Source organism: Gasterosteus aculeatus, chromosome 18 (genome assembly GCF_964276395.1).
Source record: "Gasterosteus aculeatus chromosome 18, fGasAcu3.hap1.1, whole genome shotgun sequence".
NCBI lineage: Eukaryota > Metazoa > Chordata > Actinopteri > Perciformes > Gasterosteidae > Gasterosteus > Gasterosteus aculeatus.
The window spans coordinates 8,998,342-9,022,384 of NC_135706.1; the positions used below are offsets into that span (position 1 = coordinate 8,998,342).

General features: G+C 44.0%; 1 protein-coding gene across 9 annotated transcripts in view; it reads right to left on the bottom strand.

Moving 5' to 3' along the window:
- Nucleotides 1-24,043, bottom strand: part of syne1a (spectrin repeat containing, nuclear envelope 1a) — a 115,025-nt gene that overhangs the window by 71,486 nt on the left and 19,496 nt on the right. For all 9 annotated transcript variants that reach the window (XM_078093108.1, XM_078093110.1, XM_078093111.1 and 6 more), the window contains exons 5-45: nucleotides 23,857-23,877; nucleotides 23,540-23,632; nucleotides 22,715-22,896; nucleotides 22,436-22,632; nucleotides 21,713-21,825; nucleotides 20,006-20,113; nucleotides 19,496-19,633; nucleotides 19,155-19,319; nucleotides 18,808-18,920; nucleotides 18,549-18,717; nucleotides 18,301-18,397; nucleotides 16,667-16,872; nucleotides 16,019-16,183; nucleotides 15,688-15,840; nucleotides 15,179-15,322; nucleotides 14,905-15,057; nucleotides 14,412-14,570; nucleotides 14,025-14,189; nucleotides 13,652-13,786; nucleotides 13,216-13,377; nucleotides 12,910-13,118; nucleotides 12,711-12,819; nucleotides 12,431-12,595; nucleotides 12,166-12,333; nucleotides 11,585-11,749; nucleotides 10,761-10,901; nucleotides 10,508-10,668; nucleotides 10,184-10,340; nucleotides 9,396-9,623; nucleotides 9,195-9,293; nucleotides 8,715-8,902; nucleotides 7,583-7,706; nucleotides 7,328-7,494; nucleotides 3,965-4,118; nucleotides 3,216-3,871; nucleotides 2,567-2,746; nucleotides 2,235-2,388; nucleotides 1,902-2,060; nucleotides 1,078-1,260; nucleotides 856-957; nucleotides 75-278 (exon numbers count right to left, since the gene is read on the bottom strand). In XM_078093108.1, coding sequence (XP_077949234.1) covers nucleotides 75-278; nucleotides 856-957; nucleotides 1,078-1,260; nucleotides 1,902-2,060; nucleotides 2,235-2,388; nucleotides 2,567-2,746; nucleotides 3,216-3,871; nucleotides 3,965-4,118; nucleotides 7,328-7,494; nucleotides 7,583-7,706; nucleotides 8,715-8,902; nucleotides 9,195-9,293; nucleotides 9,396-9,623; nucleotides 10,184-10,340; nucleotides 10,508-10,668; nucleotides 10,761-10,901; nucleotides 11,585-11,749; nucleotides 12,166-12,333; nucleotides 12,431-12,595; nucleotides 12,711-12,819; nucleotides 12,910-13,118; nucleotides 13,216-13,377; nucleotides 13,652-13,786; nucleotides 14,025-14,189; nucleotides 14,412-14,570; nucleotides 14,905-15,057; nucleotides 15,179-15,322; nucleotides 15,688-15,840; nucleotides 16,019-16,183; nucleotides 16,667-16,872; nucleotides 18,301-18,397; nucleotides 18,549-18,717; nucleotides 18,808-18,920; nucleotides 19,155-19,319; nucleotides 19,496-19,633; nucleotides 20,006-20,113; nucleotides 21,713-21,825; nucleotides 22,436-22,632; nucleotides 22,715-22,896; nucleotides 23,540-23,632; nucleotides 23,857-23,877 — 6,711 coding nt within the window. The remainder of the gene's footprint in view (nucleotides 1-74; nucleotides 279-855; nucleotides 958-1,077; nucleotides 1,261-1,901; nucleotides 2,061-2,234; nucleotides 2,389-2,566; nucleotides 2,747-3,215; nucleotides 3,872-3,964; nucleotides 4,119-7,327; nucleotides 7,495-7,582; nucleotides 7,707-8,714; nucleotides 8,903-9,194; nucleotides 9,294-9,395; nucleotides 9,624-10,183; nucleotides 10,341-10,507; nucleotides 10,669-10,760; nucleotides 10,902-11,584; nucleotides 11,750-12,165; nucleotides 12,334-12,430; nucleotides 12,596-12,710; nucleotides 12,820-12,909; nucleotides 13,119-13,215; nucleotides 13,378-13,651; nucleotides 13,787-14,024; nucleotides 14,190-14,411; nucleotides 14,571-14,904; nucleotides 15,058-15,178; nucleotides 15,323-15,687; nucleotides 15,841-16,018; nucleotides 16,184-16,666; nucleotides 16,873-18,300; nucleotides 18,398-18,548; nucleotides 18,718-18,807; nucleotides 18,921-19,154; nucleotides 19,320-19,495; nucleotides 19,634-20,005; nucleotides 20,114-21,712; nucleotides 21,826-22,435; nucleotides 22,633-22,714; nucleotides 22,897-23,539; nucleotides 23,633-23,856; nucleotides 23,878-24,043) is intronic.

Genomic DNA, 24,043 nt, shown 5'->3' on the forward strand with positions numbered 1-24,043 from the left:
TATGTAATCTGATATGTATTAGAATTTACTCATTGTGTTTTTGAATCACATTAAGGGAAATGATAGTGTCATACCTTTACTGTACCAATGTCTTCGGGAGAAGTAGCTTCAGTGAGGTCAGATAAGGAGCCCTCAACTGCCACCAGCCGCTCGGCCATCTGGGACATGAGGTCCTCCAATCGCTGCTTCTGGAAACTGAAGTACGTCACAGTGTGTTTTGCCTGGTTGTACACCTCTCGAGCATGGGCCATTTTCTTCCTCAGGTCCGACTCCAGGACCTGGTTCAATAAAGAAATGAAATAACATCATATCACCATATTCCCACGGAAACAACACACGCACAATGTGCTTTCAGGTGCTTATGATCCTTTTTTCCCATTTTAGTTTTTTTTGATAATTTTGATATCTACAAACAAATAAACCGAGCAGATGACCATGGCAACAAACAATAATCTGAAAACAAATTGAAAAATCGGTTTTGGAAGTAGTCTATCCCCCCTTTGTTCGGTATTTGGGGTCCTGAATAATGTATAATAATTTATAATAATAAATCCTTACCCCGTTCTTATAGTTTTTCATCGTCTGCCTGGATTCTACACATTTCATGACATTTACTCATCTACTCATGTCATGTCATTTGTGAAGCATTTGTGTTTATGTTCCATCCATTTTTCTTTTATATATTTTGTTAAATTCCTATTTTTGATTATGTATTTAAAGTACATGATCGTAGGTATTTTGGTTCTTATTTCTGCACCATTGGGAGTTTTGTAACAGAGTTTAAAATGCCCTGGCCTAAATGTCAATAGAAAAAAATATTTTTTAGCTGTTATATTCAACACTTTTACTCCCCACCTGCATTTGAATCGGAGTTTCTTGCAGTTTAGCTCGCTCCTTCAGCTCTGTGACTCTCTCTTGCAAGGTATCCAGCCTCAGTTCCCTCTTTTCGACCTCAGCCTGTAGATCAAAGGGCCGGACATTACAATAAAATCACACCCACTATGAAGTCACTTTGAAAACGACACCACCACAATCATTCACACACTGTTTCATGCAGACGGTCCAGCCTGCTCTGACCTGAAATGTGGCGAGACGGACCTCCGTCTGCTCTTCATCACCGAGGTTGGTAACACTGTCGGTGATATCAGCGATGGAGCCGGCAGCCCATTGGTTGATGTCGTGCTCCATGGACTTGAGGTCATTCCACAGTGCTACACAGTAGCCCAGTCTCTCTGTGTTGGTTTGTATTCTCTCTGAGACCTGAAGGAACAGAGACCAGCAATCTATTTAAGTATGGAATTGGACATGTCTCAATCAACAGGAGACTAAGGGGAGGTAGGATCTGTCTCCCTCTTTGCGTGTAGTTTTCTCTCGGTGTAACAAGGGACGGCACGCTTTACTGGGAAATGGAGGGAAAAACAAGACTCAATTGGTTTGACAGATGTGGGGATGAGAAGTGAGAGGAGGAGAGAGACAGAAAGGCACATAATGTGTCTAGACTTGTTTATATTTCTGTCTCATTTGTGACAGCTAAGCAGGCAACTAAATCTCTCAAGAGGAAAAAATTAAAAAGGGGAAAAAATTAAATAAATATCATTATAAGAGGAACAGCAAGTGTTTTGCTGAGCCGTAATGTGGATGTCAATATTGATTTTCACATAAAACCACACCACAAATCCCTTCTTAGTCGTTATCACATTTCAACTCCAGACAGAATTCATAAAGTACCCACGTGTCAGAATGGGGACAAATCACTACAGTCCTCAAGTATTATTTCACCATGTCCGAACACCTAGCTCAATTTGTCTATATAAAAAAACAGCTCCATGATTTCAGCCGTCTGGGCTTTTTCACCAAAATAGTGGCAGGGCACAGCATGCGTTATATCGACTACCATTCACCTCCAACCACTGGTCTCTTAACGTCTCCATGTCTCTCTGGATGGAGCTTGCATCAGAGTTGGGAATCTTCTCCAGTTCTCTCTGCAGGTCCTCCACTGTGCTGATGAGCTGGTCCATTGCTTCCTGCTTTTCTCTCAGCTCGGCTTGGACCGTATCATGCTGGAGGGACAGAGAAGAGTGCAGAGGGAATGATATGAGAACACCACTATCGGGAGAGATACTGTAAACTCTGTGATTTTAAGAAAGGAAACAAATAAATCTTCAACTATATGATAATATACATGACATATATAAAATAATCTGGACGATAGATTTAATAAAAAAGGTACTGACTCGTGTTAAAATCCTTTTGGCCTCCTGAGCGGTATGGCTGTGGTCAGGCAAATTGTAAGAAACAGCTTGAGCACTCTCAACGACAGTGATGAGGGTTGACTTCAAGTGGTGGAACTGGCGGAGAAGATCTACTACAACTCCACTCTGCTCTTGACTGAATGAGAAAAAAAAAGTCAACAGCGTTATTAGACATATAATTTGGCACTGGATTAAATTACAAAAAACTATGCAAGCGCTGTTTAACTGTTGCTGCTCTATATCACGAAAAAAAAAGTTATGGAATTTATATGATACAAATAAGTAAAAATGCCTTTGTGCTCCTCCATTCCTACCCCTTGGTGATCAGAGTCCTGACGCTCTCCCAGGCGGTCTTCACCAGTGCTACCTCTCTGAGAGCTTCCCCAGCCAGCTCGCTGTCTCTCTGGGCCAGCTGGCTTCCCTTCTCCTCCAACCACTGCTGGGAATGCTGCAGGGACTGGAGCTCATCATCCAGCTGGACAAAATAACGTAACCTGGCGAGGGAAGAGATGCAGAAGAAAACAATGGGGATTACTAGCTTCAGTAAGCTAGATTTCAACATATTATATCAAAATTCCTAGTTTAACAAGTTGAAAAAGATTAGAATCTATGGTTTAGCATCATTCATATGATATGTTCTCAAATTTTGGCTTACAGTAAGTTTCTAAATAAAAATGTAATAGTATATTCAGCAATATATCTTACCAAATTTGGCTGGTATGAGAGCAACATAGATTTTTTTCAAAACTGCAGGATACACAAAAGCACTAATGCTTTAATGTAGTCTGTTTTTAAATCAAATGAATCTTGTCAATTTAGCCTTTAATCCAAATAGATGAGATGCATCATGAAGTTATTCTGCAGTTTAGACTAATACCAATATTGCTTTTCAATAGCTGAAACTATTCTGATGGAAAATGTAATAAAAGAAAATATCAAGGACCCTGATTGCAATTTACAAACCTGCTTTGAAAAGCTTGCACAGAGCTCTCTCGGCCCCCCTCTCGCTGCGCTTCATTCTCCAGTTTCTTCAAATTCTTCATCACCTCCTCCCTCCTCTCCCTAAAGGAGCTCCATAATGCCCCTAGAGTGTCTGCCTCACTCTGCCTCCATCCCACATCCCTCTGGACCTCTTCCAGAGCAATCATGAGAGCCACTACCTGCCCCCTGCAAGACATTTTTGACTGACGATGGCTCACGTCTTTGGAGCCCTGCCACTCTGTCCCACTCAGGTTAAGGTGCGCTTTGCTTAGCTTCCCATCTAACCCAACTGCCTCAGCCTCAAGTTTGCCCACATCTTTACTCCTTTCTCCTATTCCACGGTGCAGCTCTTCAGCTTTTGAGCGGTCCCAGCTCCCTCTGCCCTCCACGGCCTCGTGAAGGCGGCGCACGGCCTTAGCCGCGGCTCCATGCTTCTCAAAAAAAGCTTTTAACTCAGCGAGGCATTCTTTACGGAGGAGGAGGAGACGCTGGGATTCATTTAGGGGCTCTAGGCAGTCCTCTCTCCAGGCCCGGAGCTGCTGTTGGGCTTCTGAGGTGGAGCGGCGAAGCAGGGAGGACTCTCTTTGCTGAAGAGTTTCTCTCAGAGATGCATGTGCCTGCAGTTGCACCTCATGCTCCTGCAATGACATTATTCAATTAAACAGATATGAATTTATTTGATCTTGTAGTGATCAATATATCCTTTCTGACCAAAAGTACTTATTTCTCACCTTCAGCTTACTAATTGCAGACTCAAGATCAGCAATATCAACCTGGGAAAAGCTTCTCAAGCGAGACATGAAGTCTTCACTGCTTTGGGTCAGAGTCAGCAGTGCCTGATCCATCTGATCCAGCTGGGACAACTGTGTCTCCAGCAGCTCAAGCCTAAAAGAGAGGGGGAAAAAAAGGTGAACCGCGATGAATAATTTCTGGATGCCATTTAATGGAGGGATATATAAAGTCAAATTATCTGTGTGATCGGGCACAGCCCGAAGGAGTGACGCGGCAGCCCAACACTCTACTCCCCATGGGCTCACCACCTGTGGAGGAAACCGATGGGGTCGGGTGCGCTGCTACAAGGGTGGCAGTGACAGTGGGGGGTCTAGACGGAACAGACCTGGGCGGCAGATGCTGGCTCTGGGGACGTGGAACGTAACCTCTCTGGGGGGGAAGGAGCCGGAGCTTGTGCGGGAGGTGGAGCGTTATCAGTTGGATCTGGTGGGGCTTACCTCTACGCACAGCCTCGGCTCTGGAACCAAACTCCTGGATAGGGGGTGGACTCTATTCTACTCCGGAGTGGCCCATGGTGTGAGGCGCCAGGCGGGTGTGGGGATACTCATAAGTCCCCGGCTGAGTGCTGCTACATTGGAGTTTACCCCAGTGGACAAAAGGGTCGCCTCCCTACGCCTTCGGGTGGTGGGGGGGAAAACTCTGACTGTTGTCTGTGCATATGCACCAAACAGCAGCTCAGAGTATTCGGCCTTTTTGGAGACCCTGAATGGAGTCCTGCATGGGGCTCCTGTAGGGGACTCCATAGTCCTACTGGGAGACTTCAATGCGCACGTGGGCGACGATGGAGATAACTGGAGAGGCGTGATTGGGAGGAATGGCCTCCCTGATCTGAACCCGAGCGGGTGTTTGTTACTGGACTTCTGTGCTAGTCACGGATTGTCCATAACAAACACCATGTTCGAACATAAGGATGTTCATAAGTGTACGTGGTACCAGAGCACCCTAGGCCAAAGATCAATGATCGATTTTGTAATCGTATCGTCTGATCTGAGGCCGCATGTTCTGGACACTCGGGTAAAGAGAGGGGCAGAGCTGTCAACTGATCACCATCTGGTTGTGAGCTGGGTCAGAGGATGGGGGAAGACTCGGGACAGACCCGGTAAACCCAAGCGTGTAGTGAGGGTGAACTGGGAACGTCTGGAGGAGGCCCCGGTCCAAAAGATTTTCAACTCACACCTCCGGCGGAGCTTCTCTCACATTCCTGTGGAGGTAGGGGACATTGAACCAGAGTGGTCTATGTTCAAAACCTCCATTGCTGAAGCCGCGGCGGTGAGTTGTGGCCTCAAGGTCTTAGGTGCATCAAGGGGCGGTAACCCTCGAACTCCGTGGTGGACACCGGTGGTCAGGGAAGCCGTCCGACTGAAGAAGGAGGCCTTCCGGGTTATGATATCCGGTGGGACTCCAGAGGCAGTTGCAGTGTACCGACAGGCTCGAAGGGCAGCAGCCTCTGCCGTGATGGAGGCAAAGCAGCGAGTATGGGAGGAGTTCGGGGTTACTATGGAGAAGGACTTTCGGTCGGCACCAAAGTGTTTTTGGAAGACCATCCGGCACCTCAGGAGGGGGAAACGGGGAACCATCCAAGCTGTGTACAGTAAGGATGGGACCCTGTTGACCGCGACTGAGGAGGTTATCGGGCGGTGGAAGGAACACTTTGAGGAACTCCTGAATCCAACTACTACGCCCTCTTTGGTGGAGGCGGAGCTGGAGGCGGAGGAGGGATCATCGTCAATTAGCCTGGTGGAAGTCACTGAGGTAGTCAAACAACTCCGCAGTGGCAAAGCCCCGGGGATTGATGAGATCCGTCCAGAGATGCTAAAAGCAATGGGTGTTGGGGGGTTGTCTTGGATGACACGCCTCTTCAACATTGCGTGGAAGTCTGGGACAGTGCCAAAAGAGTGGCAGATCGGGGTGGTGGTACCCCTCTTTAAAAAGGGGGACCAGAGAGTGTGTGCCAATTACAGGGGTATCACACTACTCAGCCTCCCGGGTAAAGTCTACTCTAAGGTGCTGGAAAGGAGGGTTCGGCCGATAGTCGAACCAAGGATTGAAGAGGAACAATGCGGTTTTCGTCCTGGTCGTGGAACAACGGACCAGCTCTTCACTCTTTCCAGGATCATAGAGGGGGCTTGGGAGTATGCTCAACCAGTCTACATGTGTTTTGTGGACTTGGAGAAGGCGTATGACCGGGTCCCCCGAGAGATACTGTGGGAGGTGCTGCGGGAGTACGGGGTGAGGGGGTCCTTGCTTGGGGCCATCCAATCCTTGTACGCCCAAAGCGAGAGCTGTGTTCGGGTGCTCGGCAGTAAGTCGAAGGCGTTTCCGGTGGGGGTTGGCCTTCGCCAGGGCTGCGCCTTGTCACCAATCTTGTTTGTGGTCTTCATGGACAGGATATCGAGGCGTAGTCGGGGGGAGGAGGGTTTACAGTTCGGGGGGCTGCGGATCTCATCGCTGCTTTTTGCAGATGATGTGGTCCTGATGGCATCTTCCGTCTGTGACCTCCAACTCTCACTGGAGCGTTTCGCAGTCGAGTGTGAAGCGGTCGGGATGAGGATTAGCACCTCTAAATCTGAGGCCATGGTTCTCAGCAGGAAACCGATGGATTGCCTACTCCAGGTAGGGAATGTGTCCTTACCCCAAGTGAAGGAGTTCAAGTACCTCGGGGTCTTGTTCACGAGTGAGGGGAAGATGGAGTGTGAGTTTGGCCGGAGAATCGGAGCAGCGGGGGCGGTATTGCACTCGCTTTACCGCACCGTTGTGACGAAAAGAGAGCTGAGCCGGAAGGCAAAGCTCTCGATCTACCGGTCAATCTTCGTTCCTACCCTCACCTATGGTCATGAAGGATGGGTCATGACCGAAAGAACTAGGTCACGGGTACAAGCGGCCGAAATGGGTTTCCTCAGGAGAGTGGCTGGCGTCTCCCTTAGGGATAGGGTGAGAAGCTCAGCCATTCGCGAGGAGCTCGGAGTAGAGCCGCTGCTCCTTTGCGTCGAAAGGAGCCAGTTGAGGTGGTTTGGGCATCTGGTGAGGATGCCCCCTGGGCGCCTCCCTAGGGAGGTGTTTCAGGCACGGCCAGCTGGGAAGAGGCCCCGGGGAAGACCCAGGACTAGGTGGAGAGATTATATCTCTGCACTGGCCTGGGAACGCCTTGGGATCCCCCAGTCAGAGCTGGTAGATGTGGCCCGGGAAAGGGAAGTTTGGGGTCCCCTGCTGGAGCTGTTGCCCCCGCGACCCGACCCCGGATAAGCGGTTGAAGATGGATGGATGGATGGATATCTGTGTGATAAATCTAGCAGGATAATTGCCTGTGTGATGTGCTGTTCTTCACAGCGGAGCATCTTTCCTGTAGTTGTACGAGATCATTGCTGATCTTTTGGATATGAGCTTCGGGTGCTGTGGGGTACAGACATAGCGCGAGATTCACAAGACCCTGCAGAAGAACCTCATAGGATGCTGTCTCCCCCTGCATCTCCTGGAAGGGGAAATGGGTGTTTAAAAGGATGCCACAAATGATGTCGCAAATTGATGCTAAAGAAGCAACTAATAGTAAAATGACTTACTTGTATATTCAGCAGTTCATTCCTAAGCTTTATTTTGTCCACACAAAGCAGGTCTGAGTCTGGACAGCAAACAGACTCACACCTGCTCAGCCAGGTTTTCATGGATGAACCCTCCTTTTCGAATCTGTGGATACAAAGGTGGCACCCTAAATTTAAATGTAATACAAATTATGCAGAATTGTGCAGAATTGTACTGAAAAATAATCATTCCTCTTAGTCACTTGTGATTTCAAAGTAGATACAAGCAATGACACATACACAAACACAGACAGTAATACAGTCTGTGTGATATCTTGTTATTATTTGACCAAGTCTCAGTATCAGTTACAGGGTCATAATGCGGCAACCTATCTTGCCAGAGCACCCTGTGCTGCAAGTAATCCCTCATGCATACACCTGCAGGGGAGAAGATTGACTGCAGAGAGTCCCACACAAACAGGCAGACACACACACATATACGCAAAATCAGTTTAAGTTCAGCATCCAAAATAAAATGACTTGACCAACAACCTAGCATGGATTAATAGGATAAAACAAAACAAGCACTGACGCGTTGACTCTATAAACAGCTTACATGTGACAAATATAGAGAGTGAGAAACAATTGCTCCAGTCCTGTCTAAGTCTATTGTGTGAGAAAGTGATAAGAAAAGCCTATTATTAGAATTGAAAGGCGATGGTGGAGTGGAGGACAGACAGATTGAGTCAAAGACAAGATCTCGCTCCTCCACATCCAACTAGGATGAGAGAAGGATTCCGGGAAAAAAAGGGAAAATTGGCACACGAATGAGGATTCAGCAAGAACACAAGTGCAAAATAAAAGTAGAAATAGCAACGTTTTTACAATCAGAATAAGACTCATTTGCGAATCCAAATTATTATTTTTTTTATATTCACACACACTCGAATGGCTCAAATAAAGATAAAGGCATCACACCAGCTGACCACACATCCTAAATATTATCAAGGTCATTTTGTCTTAAAAGCACAATGCGATGTATCATTTGTGTGTTTTCAACGAGCAAAGCTGTCTGAGATGTGTGTCTTTTTCAGCTAAATGTAAATGCATGTTTATTTTGCAGATGCAGATTATCAAAACATTGATTCAACAACACAGGCACATACAACTTTACCTCTGCCAAAGTGCTAGAAGGGTCTGTAATGTCGATTGCTTTTCTGTTGCCTTTTCCGAAAATTCTCGCTGTTGCTTCTGGAGGTTAGCCACCTCTTCCTCCAGCTGGCTTCCCTCTCCGAGCCTCTTCATTGCCGAACACAGAGCCATCAGCCTCGGGTTCAGCTGCTCGACAGCCTGGCAGACCTCCTGCAGGAAACGGATATGTACTTGTCATTAACTCCGCGGAGGCCGTTAAACCTCAACGGCTACAAAGTGAACTCATACATGAAGCCTACTGACATGACAAGTAACAACGAGCTAAGCAATTTCACACAGTCTCATGCTGGGGATTACTGCGTAACCTGAAAAATATTCAGCAATAAGTTGATTAAAATACTATTTATCTATGAAAAAGGAAAAGGGAACTACAAAAACAAAAACAAAGTTACAACCTGCAGGTCCTATAGTGATGTCACATTAAGGCATTCTTTTCTCTTACTATATGATCCTGGAGGTTTTTGTAGGTCTCTGATGAAGATGAGCAGTGTGTGACCGGGCAGTTAAGCTTCTCTTTGAGGTCAGTCATTGTTTTCTTGACCTGATGATGACAACAGCTTATTTACTAGTATATTTAACCGATGGTGATGAGTCTTAATTAGAATTTCTCCACCAAACTACTCCAGTACGCGTTTCTGCATACCTGTTCGAGATTATTGTTGTATCTCTGCCAGTACGAGGCGCTCTGGTTGAGCTGTCCTCCCAACTGTTCTACTCTCCCCATCAACTCTTCCCAGTGGCGCCTCATGTGTGCGAGTCGAGCCCGGATACGTCCGGTCTCTCCAGGGGTCACAAACCCCGACAGGGCCTCACAGTCCACCTCCATGTGGGCTAGTGTGGCCTTTCTCTCCTCTAGACCTTCTGCCACAGCCTGCGCGAAGGCAAAACGAGAAGAAGATGAAAATAAACAAGACAGAACCTATATTATGCGTTGTTTGTATATGACAGATTCAGGTTTGTAGAGTTTTAGAAGAATTGAAATGCAAAAAGTTGTTTATGAAAAAAAACTGACTGTGCTGTTTCTGGAGGAAAGTGTTTCCAAACTAATCAATGTCTGCCGCAGGTCTTAAAAAGCTATCCCAAATGTTTTCGACATTTCTTTGTCCCCTTCTCAAACCTCCATGAGATTAATAAGGTTGAGGTCTGGAAAACCAAGATTATATATTTGTATTATATTTATATTTATTTTCTATATCCTAGTCTTCGCTGCTGCTCTCTGACCCAGTTTCCCTTGGGGTTACATTCAAATGTAATCTTATTCCATCTTAGTATCCCTCCGGCCTCACTGATATCGTACACTGCAGTCTACTGTCAAGACAGCAATTTTGACCAATTTTCGTGTGAGCTACCAAAAAGCATGTGTATAGTGCACAATTATTCACCAATATCAGAAGATAATAATCCTGAAAGGTATATAGATGCATAATATACCTCCACCGTGCTGATGTGTTTATCCAGGGGATCTGAGGAAGAGGTGGAGTTCACGGCCTCCAGCTCCATCTCTTTCTCCCTGATCCATAGAGAGAAAGCCTCTGATTGGCTGCAGATGCGCTCCCACCACATACACATCTTCTCCAGCTGGACAACACTGGGAGACACAAGATTATAAAGGATGAATGTTGTAAAATATACTGCATAAATGTCTAGGTGAACTTCTGCTTCTTCACTTTCACAATTTTCAAAAACTGAAATTAAGACTGAAGTTTGAGTAGTTATTAAATTGGATGGGAAGCTGTGAATGAGGATGGAACGTACTTCTTGTTCAGGAGGTCCTCAAGCTGCATTAGTGCTTCTCTGGTTGAATCGGCCTGCTGTAGAAGAAGAGTGTGATTCTTGGGACCAAGCTGAATCTCTTCTGCCTTCTCTAGTAGGAAAGCTGCACGCACCAAACACTCCTCAACCTTTGTGAGGAGCTCCTACAGACAAAAATAAGAAGCATGTTGTTTGAGCAAATACGGAGCAGGCACTACATGCACATAACCACATTTATTGTATGACCTTGTCATACCTTGTTCTGTTCCAGCTCCGTTTTCAGGCTGTCCAGATTGTTGAAAATAAGCTCTTTGTGCAGCTCTTTTCTGGTATTGATAATAAACCTACAAACTGTTTCTTTTTCTGTTTCAAAACTCTGCCAGGAGCTCAACGTTGCCTTGAGATGATGAAAAAACAGCAGGCTCATTTAGTGGATAATGTTTCATTCAGAAATATGAACATGAATATACAGAGTTAATGGGTCGGGGATGATTGGTTTCATTCAAGAAGGAACATTTTTTAGAAGTAACAAAAATTTAATTTTCTATCTCTATCTTTTTCAATGCATACTCAACAACTGCATCTCTCTCTCTCTCTCTCTCTCTCTCTCTCTCTCTCTCTCTCTCTCTCTCTCTCTCTCTCTCTCTCTCTCTCTCTCTCTCTCTCTCTCTCTCTCTCTCTCTCTCTCTTTAATTATTCAACTCTGGTGTAATAAGATCTGTCTAGAATGGATCTTTAACTTTGATTTATTCAGGGGGATGTAGACCAATACCTTTAACTTTCAACCCTGAAGTTTGGATGTATTTTACAGTGGGTTTCCCCTTGAAAATGTAGTCGTGCTCTACATTAATCTTGAACATTGTCACGTGGACAGATGTTGATTTTTTGATCAATTCGAAGGCAGAGATAGAATAGATATAAACGAATCACAAAACAACAGACACGAACATGATAAACAGTCAATAACTGTTTAAGGTTTAACATGGAGCAATCAATGATGACTGCAGGGGTCTGTGTGGACACTCACTTATGCAAACATTAGCATAATGACATTTGGGGAAAATCCAGATTTGGGTTTACCTGCAGGTTGTGCTCTTTTGCCCCTGAGTCATGGTCGACATCTGTGAAAGCTCCTTCGAGCTCCCGTAGCGACTGACTGAGCCCCTCCCCCTTCGGCAGCTGGTGGCAGTGGGCCACCAGAAGCTCCGCCTCTCTCTTGGTAGCATCCAGGCGCTTTTGGTGGTGCTTTCACAAACACAGAAAACAAAATAACTTTGTGGAAATTTGTTTTTGTTGCAGGAAAATCTTTCCTCATCCAGAAGTGTCCATGGTAGCATGTCTATCGACGGCACTACGTTGTGCATCTGTGTACAATGACAACAACCTTGTAAAATTGTAACTGTACATTGATGTTGCAGGGTCCTTGAGTACACATGAACAGCACTGATAGCAGTTGAACCACTTGAGGTCAGTAGAGCTAAGACAAAAATAACATACTCAAACTAAAATACTTTTTTCCTTTGCAACGCAAGACATTTTAGATTTTGTTCACTTTCAAAACACCAACTCATTTCCGTGTGGTCTGATGTAACCTTTTGATAGAAGCTTCTGTAAATCAAACACCTGTACACAGTTGACATCACCTTTCTCATTACACTCACCTGGTGAATAAGATAGAGTTGATTGGCCTCCTCCAGGTCCTCAGCATTCAGAATCCTGCTGGTCTGCTCCTCAGACTCCCTTCGCACTCTTAGAACCTCGTCCAAAGCACCGTGCACCTCCTCCCTCAGCTCCTCGTATTGGAACCTAGCAGAGCCCTCCTCACCCCACTGTGAATGAGGGAGGCAAAGAGTCAGACAGACGGATTTTGTTGCGATAACACAGGATATAGACCAACGTTTAAGCATTTGGAATATCTTTGAATACCTGACAGAGAGAAGAAAGGAGTGCGCGCAGGTCAGCTGAGAGTTTGGCCAGAGCCGTTCTCTGTCTTTGGACCTCCAGTTCAGAGCTAACCTCAGAAAGTGCGGCCAGGCGGCTCTTAAGCCACAACAGGCTCTCCTCTCTGGCATCTACTGCTTCCTGCAGTGCCTGGCAATGGTGGAAGCACAAAAAAAAATGGAATGCAGTTTTACTGAGGCTGAGCTGCCTTGAATCATCAGCTGTTCTTTGTGCCTACAGCAGCAAACACAATGTGCTAGCTCACCTGAACACCTGCATTAACTTGCTCCTGATGGGCAGAATTTCTTGCTGTCTCTCTCAGGAGCCTCAGCTGCCTCCTCTGAGATGAGAGCCAATCAGAAAGCTCACAGAACCTACCGGAAGGAACAACTACTTTGAAGCCCCTTCAGTCACTAAACAATGTCAGACCTCCCTGCGAGGACTGAGACTTCATCAACTTTTACCTGTCGTTCCACTTCTTCCACTTATCAGGGTGATGCTCCAGTTTGAGGTGGGTGCTTTTGATTTGCTCTTTAACCTCTTCTACAGCTCTTCTTGTAGAGTCTAGCATTCGATAAGCCGGGTCGTTGTCGTGCAACTGATGACATAGATCCTCCATGTTTTTAATCCTCTTCTCACACAAAGTCAGAGGTTTTCGTTCCCTGAAGAACGTCTGGAGATAAAAAGAGGGGATGTTGAATTTAGAATGCTCTACAATACATATACAATACATTATCTTTCTTTCAGTTTCAACCAAATCCAAGGCTCACCCTGTGCTCTTTAATCATCCGCTCACTGGTGCAGGTACCAGAGAGGGCTTGTATTTCTCTCTCTAGCTCTGTTTTGCAGTCTTGTATGATCACAGCAACTCGACTTTGCTCCACCTTCACTTTTAAACAAAGCAGGTGAGAGGGTACCTCGCCTTGGACGTCCTGTAGAAAACAGTGAGAAGGAATAAAGATAGATATACCATAATATAGATGGGTCTCTTATTATATCCTGCTCAAACTGTCTGCCGAGACAAGATATCCTCAAGGGAAACTGCGAGTAGACTTTGAGAGTTTTGCATTTGAATCTGTCTAAGTAGAGGTTAACTACAAACACACTGGAGGGAACGCTATAATGGTCATCCGGTTTTCCTGAAGCTCAGCGGCTTCCGGATAGTACAGTAATTAGTGAGAATATTAAAGCATGGTGAACCCTGACCTTCCAGTGTTTGTGCAGCCTGCGGACCGTTTCTTGCAGCCCCTGTTGCTCCTCCTGCGGCAGGATGTCAGTCAGCTCGTCACATGCCTTCAAGAATACACTCAGTAACCGCTGGTCTAGTTGGCCCAAAAAATCCTGTGCAGAATCAAATACAAGCGATGAGTGTAAAACTCAATTCTTGAGTTGACACTAATGAATTTCTTTTGTTTGCAAGACCAAACAACAGAATAACTTACATGTCCATTTTGGTTTATGTTTTTCTTTGGTTTTAGACACTGTAACTGTTTTTTTCTTTGTGATCAGTAAAGGTTTACTAGCCGGTGTTCATTTTATACAGGTAAGCTAAAGCAGGAAGCTACGGGTTAGATCTTACATGGTGTTTTTTAAGTAACTCCTCAGCGTCTCCGGTCTCTCTCAAGCAGCTCTGAGATTTTTTCAGTGCTCTCTCCAGCTCTTGCCTTGATTCCTCAAACCTCCTCCTCAGGCAGTTGTTGGCCTCCTCCTGCCTTCTCCATTCTCCAACCTCCTTCAGCAAAACCTGAGAGGACGGACAGCAGGTAGTCGTGAGTGTGACCGGTCTCATCGGTAATTGTGTATAGAGTGTAATTAAATTATTTGTCTGACGTCGAGCAAATGAGGGGCAAACTGTTGCCTCCTGGGTGTTTTCATGTGCTTGCAACTTAATTAAAATAGTCAGTGATGTGGTAATGCAGTGTCTGTGGCATTCTGGTTTGTGAACGCGTAGAAGTTTAACACTGACCTGCGCCGAGCTCTGTATTTCAGCCACTCTCTTTTGCAGCAGGGAGAGGTCGACGTTTCGGAGCACTTTACTGGTGGAGAGCGCCCTCTGCAATGTGTGGTGATTCCTCTCAATCACTGACAGACAGCGTTTACAGCTCTGCTGCTGATTTAACAAATCCTGAGGGAATTCAGGGAACAGGGTTGGAACAAGAAGTATGGAAAACTGTTAATAATAGTGCATTCAAATATTTCTACACGTTTCCTATATATCAGCTATTCCCTTCCGATCAGACAAATATGTTATAGTACAAAGATGTTAAAAGAGTAATATGTTTTTAAAGAGCTGGGAATAGTAAAGAAGGAAAGAATAAAGAATAAGAGATTTGAAAGTGGGCCAGCAGGTAGTTATATATAACTTATTTTACACCCCGAATTATTTATTCATTATTCTTTTTGCTTATGATAACATACCACTATTTAAGTTCAATCTATTCAATTTCATCATATCTGACCTGCCACTTGTGATTTTGTTGGTTCTGGCTCTGTGTGATGCGGCTGGCCCGCTCCAGGGCTTGGTAAAAAGCAGTGATGTGTTTCTCCATCTCTTCCAACAGTGGCAGAAGGACATGACACTCCCTCACAACGGAGGGACACCGCTCTCTCACCTGCAGACAATGTGAAGGCGATGTCAAACAAGAATATTATTTTAAAAAGTCTCACTGGAAAGTAAAGACTTGAGATACATTTAATTGAGATTCACATGTTTCTGACGTTATGGATACCTACCTTACTCAGTTGACCTTTGGCTGTGGTCATAGTTGCCATGACCCTGGCAGCCTCATCCTGCGGTGCATCTTTGGCAAGGAGCATAGCGCTGCGGGCAGCCAACTTGTATTGTGTCTCCATGGCAACAACCTTTAGCTTGGTATTCTAAAATGAAACATTGAGGCAAATGGTTATCTTGAAAGTCCTTAAATTCAATCGCTTTTCATCAAAACTTTTGGCGCTAAAATGAATTCAACAAGGTTGTCTGCAGCTCTTACTTCACAACAGCACTTACACAACATTTTTACCAACAGTTTATCAAAAGTTAAAAAATGCAAATGCAAAATCAACTGGGAGAATTGTGGAGCATGTTTCTGACTGGACTGTTTTAACCAAATTCATTCTAAAGGGGAAAAATGCTGTTATGCATCTTGTAAATGAGTCACAGGCCTGTCTGATTACAGCCCAAATGTTAATGACTAAGTGATCTAATCAGCGCCTAAAAAAAACTGGCACTTTGATTTTCTCACCTCCACATCCTGCAGAAATGCTCTGACATTGAGGAAGGACACCTGGACATGAACGTTGAGCTTTGCCTCTGCTGTGTCCAGTAGCTCTTTAAGGGCTGACACGGCCTTCAGATAGTCCGTTCTCCACTTCTCCAGCTCATCTGCACGGGCATACTGTAGCAAAGGAAAGTTAGTAAAACTATAGGTACCTTTTGTATATAATATTATATACAAAAATATATAAAATGTTAATGGAGAGATGTATATTCATCAGGCTTGGGTCAAACAGTAATAGACATTAAAAAAGAAGAATACCTAAACTTTTTTACTGGCTATTGTTTTTGTTAGTTACTTGTTTGACTTTGAGGAAAAGGTCTCTCCATCGTCCATTCAAAAGAAGCAGCTGCTGCTTGAGATCAAGCGACACGGTTTCATCGCATGTTTCAATGAGAAAATTCCCTGCGTCGTTCATGGCTGCCTGCTGATCCATCCAGTGGCTGAGATTCCTAAAAAAATCCTGGATGACAGACAGACTCATTAAAAAGACAGAAAGAAACCGAGACAAATTAAGAGAAACAAAGAACAACCCGCAGAATGAGTGGCAAAGAATGAACAAAGAAAGCTAATCTAAAGGGAGACAATGAAAGGAATTCATAGAAAGAAACAAAGAAAGGACAATAAAAAACTAGGGTAATTAGCCGTCTAATCCTTGGCGAGGATGTGAATCCGAGGTAACCATGGCGATTTGACAACCAGAATATCCTTAGTGGCTTGTTGTAAGTCAAGGAGATCATTTGATACTTGAGTGGAGACTGCTAATAGGATTCCACTTAAAAGACCAAATGCTTGAAATTGGGATGACATGGATGTGATTGCCCCTTCTCTGAGGCATTTGAGTCCATCAAATAAATGCATGTGGGAAGAGAACGTAATCTGTACACAAAAAATTATAACTTTGAATCTATGTATGGTGGGGTTTCCTAAAATATTAATATTGTACCCGTTTTATATTGTCTGGCTGCCTCAGGGCTTCCTCAGCATCCTCCAGCCAGGCCTGGAAGGAGGCCACTGTTGAGGTGTACCTCTCCCAGTTGGAAAGCACCTCCTCCAGCATGCTCTTCACACTGCGCACTTCCATGGACAAACTCCTCCACTGGGTCACCACCTCCCGCATGAACCGACGCACTCCCGTCTCACCATCGTCCACTGGAAGAGCGACACATAAACTTCAAAAACAACAATTTCTAATATAACACTAAGTGGCCGCACAGAAAGAATAAATCACTTTTTTCATTTGACTTTTTAAAATTACTTTTTAATTCTGTTTTTTTGTTGCGTCATTCCACCACAGCTTCAAGAGTGGTTCGCAAAATGTTATCTAACATAAAAGTGGGGCAAAAAAGGTTGGGGAACGCTGCCTTATACTACGTTTAAAGCATTTACATATAGGCTACTGTGATATAACGGTCCCTTTTGCTGTTTAGCAAAAGTTTCAAAGCCTCACTTTGAGGCACTGCATATAAGAAATCACCAGCAGTAGGGAACATGAGGACTGATAAAGCTACCAGCCGTTGCCGTCAAATCTGACCTCAAAACTCTCACGCGAGGGAGACGTGTTATCTTTGCCTTTACCACCAACTATTGTCAGCCAGTGTGCAGCTGCTCAATGACTGATTAAAAACCACATCCAAACACACCTTTATCAAACAGTGTGTTTTTAAATGGTTAATAATTACCTATCAATTCCACTGTTCTCCTCTCTCTCATCTCAGTTTAGTGAAATCCTCAAACTGATCTCTCATCCACCCAATTAGAGCCCAGGGCGCTAACTACCAGCAGGGCTCTAGTCGGTATGGATGGTAGTGAAGGTGAGGGGCTCTTCTTTTGTGGGTCCACCGATCAAGCCTCCAATGTCCTGATTTCTCGTTATACCTCACTGCTCCTCTCTGCATACCCTGAAGCAGCACAACCCGGAAACTTAATGAAACCAACAAACTAGCTCGGTTTGCGCCCAGAGACCTGCAGAAGTGGAGCAGCCCCTAACTAGCAAATGGGGTCGTATTCCCCACTGGGAGCTGGGAATGGAGGGACCTCATTTAGTTGTAGCCTGCAGACTCTCCCCTTCTACTCGGGTGTAAAACCAGACAGCGTCAGGCTGAGCTAGTGGAAGAGACAGTCTCATTGCTGGGTTACTGACAAGGGACAATAAAGGTGAGCTATGTGTACAATATCTACAACAACAATAACATTTACACAGAGATATTTGACCCTGTGATATGAGACCATTGAGAGTGATTACACGGCGTCACTGAGCAGGACTGCTCCATTGACAAATCTGATTTTCATGTGATTTTGAATCACAAAATAGTAGAAATGGACATTCCTGTATGCTGTGCATATAGTGTGTTCAAACATGTTCCTTTCTGCTACAATATCAGGAACCTTCAACTCAAGTTTTTAATTGATTCACTTCCCAGAGGATCTTATATGCATCAGCAGCACTTGAATGCAAATATTTGATATTTATTGTATCAGTAGCGGCCACATGGACGTAACATGTACATAAAACGTCATTCCTATTGTGTACAGTATAAATACAATAATACATTTATACCATACAGTCAGATTTCTCACCTGAGCCATCAGCATTGACATAGGCCTCAGCAGATTGTTTCAGGGACTGGAACAACGCCTCGTAATTCTCAAAGAAATGTTGCTCCTCCACAAATGACTGATGCAGAAAGAATTAAAGATTAAAAAATCTCTGCATGTGCATCACACAGCATATTCAGCAGTAATACATTGTACTATACAGAACACCTAAAGTTTAAATTAGCAGTTCAGTAAATCCTGTACAGAGGGAATTTAAAACCTAAGCTTACAACATAGTTGTGGAGCATCAGCTCCACCGACTCCTGACGGCCGTATTTTATGATCCAGGATTTGAGCTTGGACTCAGTCAGAGTGAGGAAAGCCTGCATGTGGTGTTTGTTCTCCAAGAATTCCATTCTTGACAGGTGGATGCTGGAAGACGTACAGACAAAGTTCATCCTAAAAAAAACACAAAGTTAACAAAGGACATCAGACCTGCAGCTTGACCCGCACATTCTACTTCTGCTCCTCTCCAGGTGTCTTGATTACCTCTCAGCCATGTCTTGGAGCTGGTCTGGGTGAACAGGGACTCCATCGACACTTCTGTCTTTATGGATCCTCTGAAAGATCTGCTGGTGACTTTCCAGGTCTTTCAACACATCCTGCAGATCGTAGATAGATATAATAATACTATTCTTCTGAACCTGGACATTTTCAAACAAACCAAAACATTCTAGGACTGTATTGCTCTCAATAGTGAGTTATTTTAAAGATGTTTATTTGATTTCAGTTTTTTACGTAGGTTTTACAATTAAAAGAGTACATTTGAAATAAATAGCTCTACAAACAAACAAAAACAGAGATACTATGAAAATAAGAAAACCAATCATGCTAACCTTGTGCTGTTCCAGAGCCCCGTGGACGGCGTTGGCTGTCATGTCGTGTGCCTGTTGTATGACAATCTCTTGTCGTAAGGCGCCTTCAGCCTCATGCAGCCATGTCCCCACAATATCCAGAGGAGCTGGCAGGGACCTGTCCAGCTGCAGATGCCAGTCTAAGAGCTGAAACAAGGGACTCAGGTGAGGAGAGACAGAGACTGTGCAGATTGCGATTGTCTAACTCATTGGATAACACAAAAATGACTGTAATTAAAGACAAAACGCACAACATGACATCTTTGGTTTGAATCTGTCTGAAAATATATGAGCAGATTGAATGTCCATCCTGCTTCTCTCACCTTATTAGAGACTCTTTCCCAGGCCTGTTTGACCAGAGCCTGATCCACAGTCAGCATTCCATCCTTTTGAGTGGACTGCAAAGCTCCTTCCACCTGCTTCCTCCTCATCTCCAACTGGACGTGCAGCCTCTTGAACAACTGAAAAGTAAAATATACTTATAATCTACCACTCCAAAATGAGTATTCAAGTTACCAAGCATAGTGCTTTCTCAGGGGTTACACCCTGTTCACGCTGGTATCCAATTGAGCCGTATTTAATCTATGGCTAACTGCCTCTCAGTGCCTTGCTCTGCGGCTTCAGATTTGTCGCATAATGTGCAGAATATGAGGGCATCCCACATGTTCCTGAATATGGAAAGTATCCCGAGGCTTGGTGGAATAAGCCAGATTGACTGAGAATTCGATGGCTGCTGTCTGATCCCCACAGTGTAATGCGACTGATTAAGCTAATAATAGGAGCGTCTGCCCAGTTTCAACTGCACACACATCGACACACATGTTGACACTAACCTGGTACTGTTGAGCGAGATTTCCCTCAGTCTCCTGAGCCTGTATTGCATCTCTCTCCAGCTGGTTGAGCCACATTTTGTGCTCCCTCAGGCTCTTTCGCTGCTCTCTCTAGGAGGCCGAGGTGGGTGAGGGATGGTGGGGTGAACCACGGGTGGAAAGATGAACATGGAAATTGGGAAGCACGGCGGGGGAAATGGAAAAAAAAGTAGAAGAGCGAAGGGAGGAGTGCAAGAGAAAACAGAAAGGGGAAAACAGAAAGACAGAGCGAAAAGTGATAATAAATAAATGTTGGAGGGAGTGATGAAAGGGAGAGGGTGAAAGAGAGGGCATGTGCTGTTAAACATGTGTTCTCTTAATCCACTGTGTCTCCCTGTTGGACAAAACGTCAAAAACCCACAGCTGCCAAAAACACTCAGCTTAAACAGAGTACTTTGTCTGAGACCCCCTACTAACCTTTCATTGGATTTTCAGTAACCATGACGATAATACTTTGCTTTTCAAAAGCTTGTGAGATCTATTCAATTCAGTTTTAAAGCGGTTCAATCTGATTTAATTCGGTTTTAGCACTTTACGTCAACTCCTGTAATAATATCCAACTTAAAATGAATGGAGCTAATGCTGAAGTAGACCTTTATCCGTTATACTGTGCTGAGTGTGGTGTAAAACACAAACACAACCAACATCAAGAGCCTCCTCAGCGTTGTACAAAAACAAACACAGTGCTAACCTGAATGCAAGTGGTGAGCACAGCTTTAAAGCACATCGCTGTTCTTTCCACTGTTAACCTTAAAAACGAGCAACTCACAAGCTTTCCATCAAATACGCTGTATCAATGCCAGAGGCCTTCATTGTCATGCTAATGGAACCAGAAGCCATAGCGGGAGGTAACGTTAATAAATGGTAATAGCACGTCTTATAATACTGGGACGTCGTTTTGTTAGCATGGCTCCGAAACCCTGCGGCAGGAATATCACATCAGGTAAGATAAAGAGCAAATATTATCATGTAAGCTTTATTGTGACACGGGAAGAACAGTGTTTAATCGCAGTCATACATTGTACAGTAGGGAGTGATACTGTAATCCAATAGTAGACCCAGCAATGTAATTAGTCACATTTATGTGGAATCCATGAATCTGCATGGGTGCTGATTGCATTGTGCCATGGAAGATGGATGAAAACTTGCCCCTGGGACTTTCTGTTCCATAACCCACCTCCAACAATTCCTCTGTATTGCGAGGAGTAAAACCAAGCTGTGAGACAGAGGCCAGAACAACCACCACAGGAAAGCAGTGACCACGCAAACACACCACACAAAGACAAGGAGACACAAAGGGAGAGATGTGCAACAAGGAAAGAGAGACAATAGGCCAGACGCTGCCACTTGTCCCATGACAAGTGCAATTATTAACGTTTGTTTTAACCTACGTTGCACGGCGGATTACTGGTGCTTACCACATCAGACATTTTTAGAAAGCATAAAGTAACTTCATCCGCCTCATCCACAATGTGTTAAAACAAGCATCAAACAGTATTTAGAATTGTGCACACAATACTGAGTTAACACACACAAAGTGCCATGTATGTATATGTCATAGCTGAGGTGTGACACACTAACTGGGAAATCTGATGAGAAGGAAAAAAAACACACGGGATAAAGATTGAGTGAAGAGAAGGAATGGCGTATCCAGATGAATTAGACTCTTACCTCTTCATCTCGCTGTCCATCTGAGTCGCTTTGCTCTAGATCCGGATGATGCTTCAGGAACTGGGCTATGTATGTCATAATGGATTTCTCATCTGGCTTGTCTACGTCGACATCTGAGGATGGAACCAAATGAATGCAATCAGATGCGATACCAAGTCGAGGCCAGCTGATAACTGCACCACAGATCTCAGATGGATATCAGGAATCCATGTGTTTGAATGACATCAAACGAGAGACAACGGCAATCTTATATGAAAACAACCGTCAGCACTTTAGATTGGTGTCCAAGTTTTGTTTGGAGGTTCCAACACGGTGAATCTCATGGCCTAATGGACCTTAATTATGCTGATGTCAAGCTCAATTTGTCAGAGTTCATTCTGAAGGGCAGGCGTGAAGGGGCACAGCTGGTGGTTGGAAGTGAACCTGAGCTGCACATCTGACGCTGTGATAGATGCCCACTATTAGCACCATGAAAAAAACAGCTCTACATGATGGAAAATGATATATAAGGTAAATAATTTATTATTCTTTGAATATGTAATACAGAATCATGTTCTTCTGTTCTTTAAAAGCAAGAGAAAAATACAATGTAATACATTGGTAATACAAGGCAACATGGGAAAAATTCATTTCATGTAGTTATATAGCTAATGTATATATTTTTCACTTTTCATCAACTTAATGACAAAGTCTTGCGTAAATGTGGTAGAAAATGTAATTTACCCTCTGGGTCAAGAAGTTGTGGAATGCCTAGCTCCTTCTCAGCCAGTAAGAAAGCTTCTTGCAGGTTTTCTCGGTTGGGCCTCCTCCATACATGCTCCATGTTAACTAGATTGGGCCGAAGGGCATGGATGACTGCAAAGAACGCTAAGCCCGTGCGCCAACTGGGACCAAAGTCCTTCACCTCAATCCCCAGGCGTCTAAAAGATTAGAGCATCAAAATGTTTGCATTTTGCATATCTGGTTTCGAAGAGCGGGACAATTTTTAGGGAGGCTACATACTTGGTGGCTGTCTGCTGAACCCATCTCAGTAGGGCCTTTCTGGCTCCGCCCTGCAGAGGTGGGAAGGTTTTTCTTTTGACCAGTGAGCTGGTGATCTCAGTGCTGCTGGTTGAGCTGTCCAGTGAAGAAGTGCTGCTGGCCAAGGCCTGAAGTTCTGGAAGGCTACTGGTTAACTCCTCAATCTAAAAAGTCAGGGCATCATGCGTACACATTTACTCTGAAGAGTCGAGAGAGTTGAAAATCATTATAGTAGTACTTGGTCATAAAATAATTGTATTTTGTGTTGCAACAGAGGCAAATTACGTCCTTCCGTGACACACAGGTCTTTGTCGTCATAATTGGTCTAATAAAAAGACCACAGCTGGCTTTACATAGGGCAAATCACAATTATATTTTGGTGAATCATATAGTATAGAATGTTTATGAATATACTTCCCAGTTTCTCCTCTCTGTTGCCAACTCGGAGATAAATGGGAAATACATAAATCATGGAATAAAATACAACAAAGTATGTAAGTGAGTCAGGAAGTAAAAGAGGACATTGTTTGTTGGAGTAGCAGACATCTGCATGTGCTGAAGGCACCAACTGCCCATTTTTCATGGGACATCTAAACATTACATTTAAAGTATTTTATTTTCCTAATAAGACAGTTTGAAAGAAGGAACACGCTTATGTTTTTGCATAATACGTTTTTAAGTGGTAAACTGTCTTCTCATATTCTTGTTTCATTATTTAACTTTTTAAAAGTAATATCCTGAATTACGTATATTGCATTTTTAATCTGATAAATAGCACTTATGCAAATCAATTTAGAGGAATGTTACCTGAAAATAGAGGATGATGGTCCACATCAACCCCAATACAATTGATGGCCGTCCATCAACAATGTCTGTGGAGTTGATGTTCACAAGCTTGATCTGTGTCAAAACACAATATCCAATATATATCATTGTAGATTAAATTCCAGTTTATTCATTCACAATTCTCTATAATATATATATATATATATATATATCAAATGGAATAACTACAAACAATTTCCCTCACTCCGTATAGTACAAAATGATCAAGTATGAGCGTAATCCTCAGTATCCATTTCATGTCCTGAACAAACAAGGGCAGTGACGTTGTGCATACTGACCGGAGATCCTCTGTAGGCAGACTGGAGGGCAGAATAGAAAAGAGGAGCATTTTGATCAGTCAGGTTGAAGAAGGATGCCTCATTGACTGTGAGAGATCACAGACTACAGCATCTCTGAGGTGAGATAACTCAAGTGGTTGCCTGAGAGGGGAGATCTATCACCACTGCACAGGCAACAGGGATTATA